The 15,771-nt window shown below is 39.9% G+C and overlaps 1 protein-coding gene across 1 annotated transcript; it reads right to left on the minus strand.

Annotated features, from left to right (window-relative positions):
• Positions 1-1,757: 1,757 nt before the first annotated feature.
• LOC139721243 (alpha-(1,6)-fucosyltransferase-like) lies at positions 1,758-10,611 on the minus strand. The gene is made up of 9 exons (XM_071632564.1): positions 10,427-10,611; positions 7,992-8,071; positions 7,164-7,341; positions 6,603-6,717; positions 5,848-6,085; positions 4,940-5,192; positions 3,768-3,947; positions 3,029-3,179; positions 1,758-2,093 (listed from the first exon to the last, which is right to left on the minus strand). The coding sequence occupies exons 1-9, from the start codon at positions 10,609-10,611 to the stop codon at positions 1,758-1,760; spliced, it is 1,716 nt and encodes a 571-aa protein (XP_071488665.1).
• Between the last annotated feature and the right edge of the window lie 5,160 nt (positions 10,612-15,771).

A 15,771-nucleotide genomic window follows, 5' to 3' on the forward strand; every position in this document is an offset into this window, starting at 1 on the left:
GTACAGTATTGGTGGAGATGAGACTTGGGCTTTTACCTTTTTGCGAGATACCAAGAAAACACTTATGATATAGTACAGAGCATACCATTTTAAGAGGAATTCAAAGTTTATTTGATGAAAATCGGGTTTGGAATGACTGAAACATCCAAAAACAAAGTAAAACAAAGCGATCGTAATAAAGTGTGGGTCCCACACTTTACCAGAATAGCTCTGTTTTGGATACCTCAGCCATTTCAAAACCAATTTTCGTCAAATAATCTTTGAATTCCTCATAGAATTACATGCTCTTTCATATTTCATAAGAGGTTTCTCATTATCTCACCAAAAAAGGTTAGAAACCTGTAATTAGGTTTCACCCAAAACTGTACAATCCCTTTAACTCTTTCTCTGCCAATGTGTCGAATATGCACAAATTTCACAACATACCTATTGACATATTAATAACAGAAGGTTAAGCCATATTTATCTGCTCCTCCCTGGTAGCATAGTTACTTCCAAAGAATGTGGTCTTGGAATGTATTTCACCACTTTATTTCAGTATGTCATGTATCGCTGTCGTGTTACTCCGGGGAGTCCATTCAGACAGCAAACATGCTTCTCAACTTGCACCAAAACCATTTTTTCTTTTCTTTCTTTCTTTCTTTTAAATTAGTTGTTTTCCCCTCCTTTACTCCTACCTTAACGAACACTTTGGTAAAGTCGCCGCCCTAATTCAAAACAGCTTGCAGTCCTCGGGGACTGCTCCCCACGAAAACATAGCTGGCCTACAGAATGTATGTAGCTCTCAATTGCAAAATATTGCGAAGATCTCGCGAGGGAAGTGGAGTCATTCAACCTTTAAAGTGCACCTCGTGCAATAGGAAGAAGGATGTAACCTCCACGTATGTTGCCAATTTTAAGACTCACCTGCTAACGTAAACAGTAAAGCGACGTACAAAAAAAAAAAAGATGCACATGTACAAAACAACACCACAACATTACAGAAAATATGCCGAGGACGCTCCTTGCTTGATGTCACAGACACAAGATCGTGAAAGCAAGAGAAGCAGCCAAGTTGTTAAATGAATCTTCATCTATTTTGATAGCCACAACTTCTATCAATTATCGATATTTTCGGGTTTTCATAGAGTGCCATCCTAATGGGGATTAAAGTGTACGCTTCTGGTAATGCTACCAGACGATTCAAAAGGAATGTTTTCACACACGTGAATGCGGCTCTTTACATGGCGCAATGTGTGTATGTGGCGGGGAGGGGGGGGGGGGGGAGTAAGCAGGCTGCTTTGGAGATCTAGTCAAGGAGGTTGGCAGATTGTGCGAATTATCGTCAATGATGGCGCTATACAGCTACTTGTGCCAGTGGCACCATGGTTTTACAGCTCGATAGGGCAGCTCCTGCGTAACATCAATGAAATTCTATGCTGTCGCGGAAATATGATGCACAAAAATTCTTGGTCAGTCCAAATGGCCTAGTCGAGTATAAGTTCCATTATTGTATTACACCTCTTTAATCATAACTCGTATTTTAGAAATTGGAAGGAAAATGAAAACAAATTTAGAAAGTTTCATTATGAATGCGAGGTGTAGGCGTCCGTATACTTATGCAATGCATGACAAGTCCTCGTACGCCTGTTTGTCTATCGAGATCGCAAATTTTTGTCAAATTGTTTTCATGTAATATCATTTATATAAGCTATGCGTGTTTTACTGATTGGCTCGTGAGGGGAAAAAATAGGTATGATCAGACAGTCATGACACATCTATGGAGTTTGTTGAAGTTCCGGATACGTTGGCATTTGTGCAGTGAGCGTGGAGTCCTCCACTTTATAGGTCGGGAATAATCCTTTCACCCGGGCCTCGTGCGGGACTCGACGGCGCGATCCCATGGAGTATCCATCCCAGTGGTTGCCGATCATTCTGACAACGTCGCCAGGTTGCAGATCGAGCTCGGCGGCGCTACGCGGTCTGTGCGCCCGACGCACCACCCAGTCGTACCCGCGTCCGCCGGCGAAGAAGTACTTGTCGTCCAGCGAGCGAACTAGTGTCGAGGCGTCTGTGTGGTACGCCTGCATCATCTCGTAAGCAGCACGGCCAATCTGGAGGAAACAATCAGGACACAGGGATGTCTGCCTTTGGCTATGACTTCAAAACGAGTTTGCAAGGCAACCTTTTATATGAAATAGACCGCTGACACTTTGTAGGAATGACATTCGTGCGTTGTCTTTGATGCATCATCAAGGAATCCGTCAACATACTCATTTATAAAACTCTGTCATGTCTGTTGTAAGATTTTATTTTATCACAATCAGCAATGGTTTATTATACTCTAGTTTTTTGAGGCACCTTTCCATCCATTTTAATGAATTTTTGTTGAAAGAGGAAACGATTTGGAATTGTTAGACGGTTCAAACTCTCATCATTGAAAACTCGTCACGCTTTCAACCACCAGGCGCGCCATCTCCTTGTCCTATAAGTCTCTCTTCGTCGGGATATCACTCAGTACGCACTAGACAGTAAGCTACGGTGTCCCACGGTACAGTAAGAGGTTAAGTACTACGTGAGGGGTTAATAATACCCTCCCACACAATGCCAATTTGTCTTTAGGTTGCGTTGACGCTAAACAATAATATTCCATAGAATACAAACTTTATGATATCACAGGGCCACGTTACTTTTTGACAGCCTGCCAATCACCAAGAGGAACATGAAAAAAAAAACAACGTCCGTTTTAGATTTGAAACTTAGTTGGATGCTGCAAGAGGTAGATAGGGATATAGAAACAAAGACAGATTGATACACAGAGAGAAAGAGAGGGGGAAGGATCACGAGAGAAAAGGAGCGGGGAGAGATCATAACGTGTAATCATGTGCTTTTGCGTTTAGACGTGCAGTGTTTTTACGTCAATACATGTAATGTGTTCTCATGTTTATGACGTGTTCTTATGTTTATATAACGAGTTCTTATGTTTATGGCATGTTCGTATGATTATGACGTGTTCTTATGTTTTCTTCTGCCATGAACCTTCGCTGACCTGTGAGGAGAGAGTGCACACCAAGAAGTCGGTGCGAGCAAGGAACATCAGATCCTGGACGATGCCCCAAAGAGATTCCTCCGTGTATCGGGACTCGAGTCTGGCCGAGTTTGTGATGGCCGAGCTGCTCACGAATATGTAGTTGGGGAATCTTCGGTGCATACAAAGGGAGTGATGAAGAGAAGTGAAAAGGAGATGAACTGAAAACCACAAAGGATGGTGTTTTAACGAGAAAACCCCAGTTGAAATATATCGATAGATAGAGAGACAGACAGACAGACAGATAAATACGCTAGATAAATAAATAAATGAAAATAAAGAATGAATAAAATTCCATAGACTAAAAACTTATGTGAGGCTATAACCTCAACTTAATTGCAGAGTACGTGATTGCTAATACTAACACTGATCAGATAAAACATGCGGAAATTCATAATTCCACAACTTTCTCGTAGGTCAGATTTTTATGGGACCTCTACCTCTTTCTGCTAATATCAAAATCAACTTGATTATGGCATCATACCTTCGGGTGATGTTCGTCATTTCGAAGGTTCGTTAATCCGAAAATGAAAAGGAAGTGCGTGTGAACGAACCTTCGGAATAACGAACATAATACCTTTCGTTTCCGGATTTACAAACCTTTGGAATAACGAAATGTTAGCAGACCTAAATAGAAGAGTCCATGCAGTTAAAGATGGTATATTCTGAAGTGGCATGTCAACAGTTTCGCTTTACTTACTTGGCCCTGGCCTCGGCGAGGAGCCCCCGGTCATCAGTGGCCAGGTACACCCTCCTCACTGGGGTCTCAGCCGCCGTCATTTCAAGGCGTAGGAAGAATTCCTCCACGTGGTCCATGTATTGCTCGATCGGATGGAACGAGGCTTCCTTGAGCAGCTTGTCGGTTCGACGCACGTGGACTCTTGGAGGGTGAATGCAACCAAGTTATCAGGTTATTCATTTTCAAGCAGTGGAAATGAAATACAATAGGATAGAATTACATGAAATAGAATGAATAAGGATAAAAAGAAAGATAACTAGATAAAACTAAATAAAAATGAAATTAAATGAATAACAAAAAGTGCTAAGATATGATGATATGAAATTCAATCAAATCAAATAAAAAATCTCTTCAAAGAATTCGACAGTAACAAGAAAGTAGTAATCTGATGGAACCATGAGCTGCCACTGGTGACTGCAAAGGACACGTGTGAGTGGTGTCATGGGAGAAGTATTCTTTATTTCTTTGTTTGTGAAGGGCCAAGTTGTGAAGTTTCTCCAAGAAATTTGTAGGTACAGGGGGTAAAATATTAATCTCTGTCAGTCTCCGCTAGCCTTTATTCCTTCGATAAAAATGAATTTCTTAGATGAGGGTATATGTTGAATGGTTGAGCAGAGTCAAGGCTTGTTTGTTTGTTTCATTTTCCATCTGAGAAGATGGCTGGATAGCCCATATTCAGCTGCACTGGCTGGTCTTCCATGGGGTCCAGTTAGATTTGAGGCTTGGCCACTTCACCGGGTTATGCACTCTGCTCTTTGCGATGAATTAACGACGCGGGATCTTTTACGTGCATGAGTTGTGATTCTCTCAAATACGGGACCCCCATTTTATGTCCCTTCAGAGAGACAGTGTTTTGCCTCTTCCTGCAGAAGACGGTATGATTACACACAACAGTGCTCAGTACGACTCGGGAATCGAACCTGGGTCCTTTGGATCTGGAGGCAGACGCGCTACCGACTGAGCCAAATCACTGCCATGCTACAAAAAGAGAAGGCGATGAAAATTTTGTCGGCTGCCATTCCATCACAGACTGTGACAATTTCTGCGACGAAAGTGACACGAAATGTTCGCAAACCTCAAAATGAACCAGCAGATTATATCCCCCCCCCCCCCATAGATAATATCACCCTCACCCTACAATGGGATGCTTGAAGCCCATATTATATGCTTGGTGAGTCAACATTTCCTGTTGATGCGGCTTGAGCCTTTGGATGTAGAGCATGATTTGGCCAACCCACCAGACGGCCGGGAACCCGTGGAGTCTGGCGAGAGGTCCCGCTAGGTCGGCGGGCACCGCAGGCGGTATGAATAAGGGCGTCTTGGTTTTGATGCGCAGGAGTGTCGGCATGTAGATCACCTGCGCATCTTTTCCAAGCGTCACGAAATCTGCAAAGGGACGACAAAATATAAAAAATCGAGTAGTTTCCCAAAATACCTCTGCTCGTTTTCCCGAACTAAACTGTTGTCTGCTAGTAAATGTCTTGTGCATATGACATTTGTAACATACAGTTTCGAGAAAAAATAATACTCTCTGGGCTGCACAAAACATGATATTTCTGCAATGATGAAATCTTGAATCCAACCTGTTTCACAAAATGTTGAAACTTTGAAACAGAACAGGGTCAGATAAGAACACAGATTAATTTGTGGTGTGTTGGGACTCTTCAACTGTTTAAATGCCGTCACATGAGGGAGGCAGATAACAAAAATCTACATGGGGCAACCCAATCACAGTTTTGGCTCTCTCCAGTCGTCTTTAGGAACACTGCCATGTAACCGAACATTTCTTTAGGCAAAGCTTATCTATGAGGTAAAAATCATGAATCGCAGGACACTTTTCTGTTACATAATTATGGCAATCGCAGATTCTCACGTTTGCTAATTTATTTCCTAGAACCTTTTTAAGGCCGGGCAAATTAAATTTTCTCTTCTGCTAATGTCTTGCGCTTTATTTTTTTTTTTCGCAGTGTGGGTCAATGCGATATCCTCTTCACATGGAAACCCTGAAGATCTTTTTCACTGTCAGTTCTTCGTATCTCACCATCCCAATCCGCACGTGTACGCCCTCTTCCGCTCGTGCACGTTTCGCTCAGCGGCAGAAATATTTTCGACCATCCGTTGGGGGCGTAGTTCCACCTCTTCGTGTTCACGATGAGCGTTCTGTTGGTCGCGTAAGCCGCGATGAGGCAACCGGCAATGTGGTGAAGATGGCAACCGTATCCGACCTCGTCTCGCAGACGACACACGATTTTTCTGGCCGTACTGCAGTTGTGAGGATTCTGCCCGTGATGAAGAAGAAAGTATGATGCTAATGACAGTGGCATCGATGGAGAAGACGGAGGAAAAGACAGAGTAGAAGAATAGAAGAGGAAGAATAAAGAGAAGAAGAGGAGGGGGGGAGGAGGAGGAGAAAGAAGAATCCGTCGATGCACACATTAGAAAACAGCAGACAAAGCAGGAAAAAGGTAAAAGAGGAAGACGGACAAGAAAAAGAAGAAGAAAAAGAATAAGAAGTTCGCGTCATGTAGGCCTACGATTGGAACCCAGGATCAACTGCCAAGACTGTCATTCACTTTGCCACTTTGATTTGACTTTGATCTTAAGGATTGACTATTCAAGCAAATTGTATTACTGATATCATTAACTACAATGATTTCCAAAAAAAAAAAATCGTGTTTTTGTTGTAATCAAATAGTAATGAAAAGTGACACATTAACTTACAAACTATGGTTAGGATATCACATGACTAAAGACATCAAAAAGTGTAGGAGTTCGATTTTTTTTTTCGGTCTTCACCTGTATGTATCGAAGTCTTGATTGCACTAATGCCGCCAAAGAGTCTATTTCCTTGCGACGGTTAGCCTTGTAGCCATCCACTTGGCTCAAATTCTGGATATCATTGATGAGAGACCTGGCATGTATGAGTTTGTTACAAACAAAGAAACGAAAAAAAAAACAATGAAAATATGATTTGATACGATCTTTTTTTGTTTGTTTCAAGAATGAGCGAATTTTCTTTTAGAATGACGAGAATCAAGAAGTAAGATAAAAGTGACCACCTGAGTGTTGAATTAAACTATTTTAATAACGAGTATCTCAAACTCATAGCATTTCACACACACACAAAATACGTGGAAACATTTCTCACGTGATGACAATGTCACATGACTAACATGGTCGTTTTGAATGAAAGGCCATCGCAATGTCATATCGAAAATCAAGGCTTGCTGAAATTTTACCCTATCAAATCAAACTGTGTACGAGTAGAGTTGAATGATACATGTAGTTTGTCTTTAACTTGTCACCTAGTTGTAACACAAGTAATTCTCAGTGCAGAGAGGGATGAAGAAAGTGTACCTTTGTCGTTCACCTAGGTCGATCAATATTTCCTCGAGCCTACGTCGAGTAGCTGTGTCCCTCGTGGCATTCTTCAGTCGTGTCAGCTGCCTGTCGAGGTAGGAGCCGAGCTCCTCGGCCTCTCGCCCGACGCGTCTCCGTGCCTTCTCGTACGCCAGACTCGGCAACTTCGAGGAAACTTTGAAGAGACGCGAGGTAACGCGTCAAGCAGTCAGTGCAAGAGAATAGGAATGATAACTACAGAAACGTCTCATCATCTGCAATTTCTATGTATTTGTTACTGTTTCTTTATTTTGTTCTGTCTTAGAATTCTGCTTGAGGATTTTGAAGTTGTTTTAAGTCTGCATATTTTGGTTGAATCTCTGCGATTATGAAGTAGCTAAAACTGGAAAGACCAACGCTCTAATATCCTTTACTTAACGCATTTTAGGTTCCAATTTATATTCTAGATTGATGGATGCTATTTGCACACGGTCAATAATCGTATGCGCAGCGTAGGTCAAAAACTAAGCAACGAAAGTAAGTGATTTGATCTGAATATTATAGTGAGATTGAGCCCGCTACCGTATACCCGTGATGTTGCTTCTTTTTCAGTGCCCCGCTGTCTTCATACTTCATCTTTAACATCAATCCATGTTGCTATAAAGAGACAGCTTTGTGAGTTCATTCATTTACTCCGCAGAATGGATTTCTTTCATTCATTACCTTTCTAATAGAATTACCCCTAACTTAACCTTCCATTTTCTTTCCTTTTATCCACCCTCGTCTCCATTCCCCCTTCCTCCTCCTCCCCCTCCCCCTCCTTCTCTCAATATTTATCATATTTACCTTCTGAAATCTTGTCAGTTTGCACTAAGCTTTCCCTCTCAGTGTCTGCTTTGTGGTCGGTAAAATTGTCCTGGGGCATTCTGATGTGCAAAACCAGTCAAAGCGATGATTATAGTAAACATGTAAATATGAAACAATATCTGACTAATGGCAATCATTGATATTTGCATTTTCCCCTCTCTCTCTCTCTGTCCCTGATTTAAATGTTATTAGGGGTATCAACACATAATAAATTGTACATCTTCAAGACGTAAGAAGTGAATCATTTCTTATAGATTCAAGACTGATAGTAGAACCGTCTCTTTGAATTAACAAAACTCAGAATTTCTGTGCAAGTACACAACGGTTATATGACAAAGATGGCGGCTTGCATTTACCGTCGGATACGGGTTCGCTTCCATTTAAAACTATCACTTGTTGGTTTGTGTCCAATATTGCTCGAAAAGTTTTCTTTTGTGTTGATTTCTACTCTATTCGAATTTCACACAAGCCAACATCAGCCTAGCTCTGAATTTCTGAATCATTGACAGCGCTCAGAAGATGATAAACCGGATGAAGAATTACTTCATGACGGATTGCACAATTTGTTTGACTGATCACAACACTGCTGCTTCGATGCTTCCCATTTCAATCTATCCCTGTACGCGTTTGCCGCTCTTGCCCGATTTGATGGATCGAGACAGATCGGAGACCAGATTGTGATAGTGAAACGGGGGCTTACTGTGACTGTAATGCTGAAGAATTCATATATACTACAGCTGCAACACTATCATCATAATCGTCGTAACGTGAGGCACGGGCATTTCATTTCCATGGCAACGGTAGATGCAGGATTACTGGAATGTCCAAAGGGAGTTTTCGTACTGCGTGCCAGAAATGCCTCGACTCTTGCTGAAAGAAGGAGCACATTCCCATTGCAGATACAAGATGGTAATGTACTTTCCAAAGAAAAGGGATGACCCCTTCACCTGCGCATTATAGGGGAGCAGATCTGGCACAGTACAGAGGCGTATTTCTTTGAATACTACTCCGTACAGACGGCCAAGGTTGTCTGTCATGTTATACTGATTATTACTTGTTTATATCTGGCTTTTTTTTGGGGGGGGGGGGGGGGGGGGGGGGCGGGGGGGAGGTGTTCCCTCTGTGTCACTCTACTGTGATAGTTCCTCATGTTGAAAATATCTGGGCGAAAGATAAAGGGGCGAAAATTACAGAAGGCGGTCTCTTGACGTCACAAAGAGGATGTTATCATTTTTTGTTTTATCTTTCTATTTTTTTTTTTGGGGGGGGGGGGGTGGTCGGGGGACCTAAACAAAAGACAACGATGGCAGCAACAATGGGCCCCAACGTAAATGCAAATCATTGGTGATCGAAACATCAAGACTTTCAGGTTGTCAAACTAAATTTCAAGCTGAGTTAGTACTGACAATAATGAGTAAACAAAGGAGGTATACTAAACACAGAAGAATAATTACAAACAGTGGCGGATCCAGGGGGAGCGCACCAGGCGCCCCCTTTATTATTTTTGTTAAAACAAAAGAAATAAAAAGAAACAATAGGGGGAGGGGTACGTGCGTCCTAATTTAATTTCATAAAGGCGCCCCTCTTTATGGAATTCCTGGATCCGTCCCTGACATAGCACACATTGGCTTTGTAAAGCCATGTACCTGTAGTATTGTTCCGACAAAAAAAAAAGAAAAAAAAAAGAACCCTAACCCAGCGACAGACACAAATGTTAAGCAGTTTCCTCAAAGTCTTTTTAGGTACCTTTTTTATCAAACATGTTTGAACTTTGAAAGCCTTCCACAATAACTTTCCTTCCGTCTACAACACAAGGCCCGTTAACCTTTGACCCCGCCAAGCTCTTTCCAAAGAATCATTCATGGATAAAGGGCTCACACCTGTAAATAAAATGGAATGTCCCAGACCCCTTCACAAATCCGTACCAAAGATACCAAAATAAATGAAGAAAAAAAATAATTAAAAATCAATGATGCAGTTTAGCAAAAAACCTAATAACTGTAGATATTAAGTATGAATTCCTCTACAAACTGCATTTTGGTTGGAAGATGAAAGCTTTTCTGATGGAATTTGAGGGGACTATATTTCATTGGGTACGTGTACGGAAAATAGGTGATTTTTTGAGTGACAAGAACTCGTAGTCTGGCTTTGCGGACCCTTGGACAGAATTTGAGCAGAAGAACCCACCCTGAAATTTTGATGGATGAAAGGGTATATCTCACTTATCCAGGTTAGTGAAGCTGAAACACCTCATTTCTCCCAGCTATTTTACAGAATTTTTTGAAATTTGAATTTTAACACACGTCTCTATGGGGAATTATTTACCCGTGTGAGGCCTAAAACGGGGCTTTCTTTATTTGGGACTACTTGAAGAGAAGGGTGGATGGAGAAAAAGATTAAGCATGACACATAACTGTAAGACGACGAGACTCTCCTCCTGATGTCTGGAACTCTCCTGACGAATGTAATTGTGGAGTCGGAACGCGGGTCTGGCTTCTTGGGCTCGGTCGAAGGAGCAAGACCTCATTACCAGAAGGAGGGGCAGGTAGACGAGAGCTGCTAGTCCAAGGACGAGAACGATCATGTTCTTCATGACCATCGCCGATGCTTGTGAGTTCAGGAACACCCAAGGTCTTGTCTAGTCGCTAATGCTGATGCGATGGAGACCACGTACATGTTCCACATTTAGCCATTCATTTTTACAAGGGAGATTTACAAGGATCCAGGTTATTGCAATCCAATCATGTACTATGTACTGTAGTTTTCACACAAAGCTACATGGGCCTATAACACACTCGGTCCTTATTTTGGAGCTGCAGATGACGCTTGAGGAGAACGTTTAATCACACAACTAAACGCTCCTCCAAGCTCAAACAGTTGACATTGCGATTGTTGGTAGGATACAGTAACTAAGTGTTGTAAATGCCTATTTGGGAGGAATGCAGATTTTTAACAGCGCCCTCTCATTGTGAAAAAAGGCATTGATATTGAAGTGCATTTCACTATCTTAAACATGTATAAATGTTCACCTGTATACAATGCCCTTCTTAGATATTTACTAAAATTTCATTTGATTGGGAGGAATACCGATACTTAGCATTTCGCGGTATTTCGCCGAATTGGGAAGAATGGATGCTGACATGGTACACATGAACACACGTCGATCTTTTGATGCTATTTCACGTGCAATCGATTGCGGAAGAATGACAATTTCGATTATCATCATTTAAAATAGTAACGACATCAGTCCCTTGTGAGATTTTCACAAACCTGCAAAAATTTATTACAGGAGAATCATTACTGCAGCACAGGAGCTGAATAATGGCTCAATTAGTTTTATTTGATTAGATACTGTAACTTTACACGAATTGCGTTATTAACATACTTTTTTGTATGTATTTTTTGTATCTTATGCATTTATTTTAATTTATATGTTGTAAGTACAGCGGGAGAAGAGAAAGAGGGCAATTGGGAAAAATTGAGAACATAACAGATGCCCGAGTAGAATCTAGATTTGGATAAGGAGGGCTTATGACACCAACACGAAGATATTGAGTTGACAGACAATAAGGCAAATTAATCCTATTTAATTTGGAGGCATGGGAAAGAATCATTTCGTGTTTAGCTAGATTTCTGTTCAGTGTGTCAATATAGTACTTTTTACTATGTTTACATACTTGATCAGCTATTTCCTGATACAATCTGTGCCAAACTGGTGTTTATTTATTGTTGTTGTTTTTTTTTGTTCAGATATGTGTTATGTACTTGCTACGAATGATCTGTGCTAAACTATAGTGTTTGTTTGTAATTGTTGGTTTTTTTTTTGCAGATATGTGTTATGTACTTGCTACGAATGAGTAATGAAATAATTACTATGATCACTATGGTCTTTACTTTATTTTTTTCATTACTCTTTTTCATCATCATCATCATCATCATCATTATTATCATCGTCATCATCATCAACATCACCATCATCACCATCAACATCATCATCGCCATCATCATCGCCATCATCATCATCATCATCACCATAACAATGCAGAGACGAGGGAGCTAAAATGTGAGCTTATTCGTGGAAATGGTGCCACCACTAGTCATATCATCGGTAGCAAACTTAAACAAAAATGTCTGTCCACACGGCCCATGTTACAAACATGCTATGTTATAATACAGTCAGTATATATATATAAATATATATGCATATATATATATATATACATATATTTATTTATTCATTAACATATATAAACACACGCACATATATATATATATATATATATATATATATATATATATATATATATATATATAAGCGCATATATATATATATATATAAGCATATATATATTATATATATATATATATTTTTTTTTATATATATTACTTAGATAATAACTATTCTGTTGGTAGATCCTGATGAAGGCCTGATGACAGGCCGAAAGCTCGACTGATTGAAAGGGTGACTCAAGATCGATAGCAACGTCCGTCTCAGCCCAATTTCTTTCTGTATATATATATATATATATATACATATCGTCATGACAGTTTGGTCCTGTCAACGATGTATTAAACCACAAGAACAGAAAACATTAACGAATTTCTAGTAAATGATATATCGTCATTTATTTACAAAGTTGTATTGCACCCGATAGTAAAGATACTCTGATAAATAGAAAATAATTGAAATACTCGAAATTTACAGAGACATGAAGTTCGTGGAAAACGATCACCACCACTTAGAATTAATAATACTAATTTGTACCACAACGCCCACACATGGGAACTTTAGAATGAACTTATATCATCAAGCCACCAGTTTCGCTCCTCATTTACGGCATTGAATAAAGGTAAAAAAACCCACAAACTACAGTCTTATACGTCCATCCCGCATAACTGTATAGTACAAATACAAGCAAAAATTCAAGAAGTACAATGTACTGAGAAAAAAAAAGAACATAAAAAACAACAATTTGCGCAACATTCGTCCAAACATTGGTAGGGTTTTCCAAGGTGACAACCGCTCTAACAAGTATACATATTTCTTTCTCTTTTTTGACAAAATGAAAGTTAATGCAATCGTAATCGTGACAACGCTAAGGTCTCATTCACTAAGGGAATAACTTCCTATCGGTTCTATCATTACTATTGCCCCCGGAGTTTGAAAGTACCAGTTTGTACACCTGGATCAAAGGGAAAATTGTGGGTAATATATTTTCTTTGGACGCAAGCATCGGGCGAGGCTCGAACTCGGGATCTAGCGTTTCCGTCCAGAGTCCCATCCACCCTGTTTTACACAGTGCAACAGTGTCATCATTAATTACACTATTCAGGATATGAAAAATATGCCCAGATGAGTACAAAACATAGATGAAACACGAACCACAACGCAGAACGAATGTTTTCTATTGGATCACAGCTTGATATAATATATAGATTGCTTGACTTGACGGGACATACATTCATTTTATCATTGCACTCTAATCGTGACGGAATAAGGAAGATGCTTTACACAATCTAGTTGGTTCCTGCTGCAGCAGGACTCTATACATAACACTCACAACATACGAATAACGTTACTGTCGCAGTGAAGCCGACATCAACGGATATTAATTTAGATCTTGCATTTCATGTCATTTTTGTTTTTGTTTTTTACTTTGGTGATTATCACGTAGAACAGAGAAAGTATTAATTTCTGCATGAAATTGATTGATTCACTTCTCAGACGCAGAAGGGTTTGTGGAGGGGGGGGGGTTAGGAGGACTAGCGTGTTAAATTAATGACAAAAACGCATCAAATATTAATAATAAAATATCTCTTTGGTTCTAAATATATAAAAACTCATGCATTGGCATCATTACGGTAAAAAGCTCGTCAAAAGAAAGTAGACTTCTTGATTATAGAGGCCGAAGATATTAAAAAAACCCAAACAAACAAATGAAGCCTCTTGGCACACTGGAGTTAACAAACTGCTCCTTAGCCGCTCAATGGATCCACCGCACCCCCTTGCAGCTTTCACCAGCCCCACTTTTAGTGAGTGTTCCTCAACTGCTATACCATCACCACAGTTAAACCATCTGTACATCACATTATTTACACCCCCATCGGGGTACTCATTCATACATCTTGGCAAGAAAACAACAACAACAATAAAACAATGTCAAAGCTATGTCTCTCCATCCCGAGAAATAGCTACTACATGCTCCGTGTGCAAAACTCTACCAGACCAAGTTACCTTTATACTGATTGTGACATCTTCGTGGGCAATATCTATCATCACTAGCCAACCACTCTGAAATAACAATACACCTGTAACACAGAATCTGAAGCTCTTCGCTCACTTTGCATTACATTATATCATGTAATATTCTTGTTACTCTTCATAATTTACTCGAGAACGACAAACAAACTTTGATTTAGAGTCTCAAAATCATCATCACCATCATATCATTCGTAGAAGGTGTAGTAAACGGTGGAAGTACTGTGCTCCGTCGCTCTCTTAATTAGGAGCTATGAGAGAAGAAGGTCCTTAAACGATCATGACTGCTCTATGTCCTATAACAGTGTTCATATCCTGATGACAAACGTTCAGGTCTCATATTGCGCAACAATGGCATTTGATGATGTCGTCACTAATGACTTTCTGACAGGCAGCTCTTACGGAAAGTGACAGAACATCGTTATTCTCATCTGTCTGATGGGATTTACAAGAAAGAAGTAAAGAAAGAAAACAAACAAACAAACAAAAACGATACATTTTAAACTGAATACAGGTACGAAATGATGTTGAGGCGATTGCATGTATCGACAATTATATTCTTGGCATTGAGGTCTGTCTGTAAGAATGGAATTACTAAATTGTTGCCAAAAAGGTAATTTGCTTTCAGATTTTGGTTCAGAGAAAATTCAACATTTTTGCTACGTTATAATCCAAAAATATCCCTCCTCCAACAAATAACCCAAACCTCAATATTGCATTATTTACATAGTTATTTACATACACCGTGTTTTATTTAGATCAAGTAGGGGATCCCCCTTATAACCCACATATTGTAATGGTATTTGTACGGTAAATCCCTTACATATCATACATCACAGCGTCTGCTGAAGAAGAGTAAAATCCTGAACGCGCATTTTCATTTTTCCTGAACTTTCTTTCACAAAAAAGCAAAAGCCAGCACACTGGTATAAAGGAGGGAAGAATCCTCATGATATTTTCACCTCAGCATCATTTAGACAGAATTGTTTAATGTAGAACATGACGCGTGAATTCTACCGATCGAGATGCTTACCCTCGACAAAAAGTCTTCGGCAGCGCTTTAGCTAACAACTGTTACTTTACTACACAATAGTATATAAAACAAGAGAGGTTGATGTGAAAGCTGGAAAATTACAAAGTTTTTTTTTTCTTCCATTGAAATGAAAAGACAAGAAATAATGGGAACGTACTAGTGACAGTCATATCGGATTATTACATTGACATCCTGTCTGAGGTAAAAATTCACCAGGTCGTGGTCACATGTGAAAAAAAAAACCACCAAAGCAAACAAACAAACAAACTAACAGACCAACAAAACAATTCCAGTAGCTGTAAGAAAAAAAAAAGACAAACACTTTGCACTAATAGTTTCCCTCTCTTACCGATAATACTATATTTTCTGTCAAGGACGAAATAGGCCTCATTTCTTAGTCTAGCTCCCTCCCTGAGAAGGCTCTGTTTTTAAATAACCCAGCGAACGAGAAGGAAAAAATGTAAGCG

The sequence above is a fragment of the Diadema antillarum genome, unplaced genomic scaffold (genome assembly GCF_040938485.1).
Source record: "Diadema antillarum isolate AM-2024a unplaced genomic scaffold, OU_Dant_1.0 scf00000140, whole genome shotgun sequence".
NCBI classification, from domain to species: Eukaryota; Metazoa; Echinodermata; class Echinoidea; order Diadematoida; family Diadematidae; genus Diadema; species Diadema antillarum.

Bases quoted from the DNA above. Each gene is read 5' to 3' on its own strand.
- LOC139721243 (XM_071632564.1), bottom strand. From the start codon at position 10,611: ATGGTCATGAAGAACATGATCGTTCTCGTCCTTGGACTAGCAGCTCTC. The intron at 8,072-10,426 runs GTTATGTGTCAT...TTTGCACATCAG, and splicing joins GAGAGTCTCGTCGTCTTACA to AATGCCCCAGGACAATTTTA. The intron at 2,094-3,028 runs GTCAGCGAAGGT...TGTTTCCTCCAG, and splicing joins TGTGCACTCTCTCCTCACAG to ATTGGCCGTGCTGCTTACGA.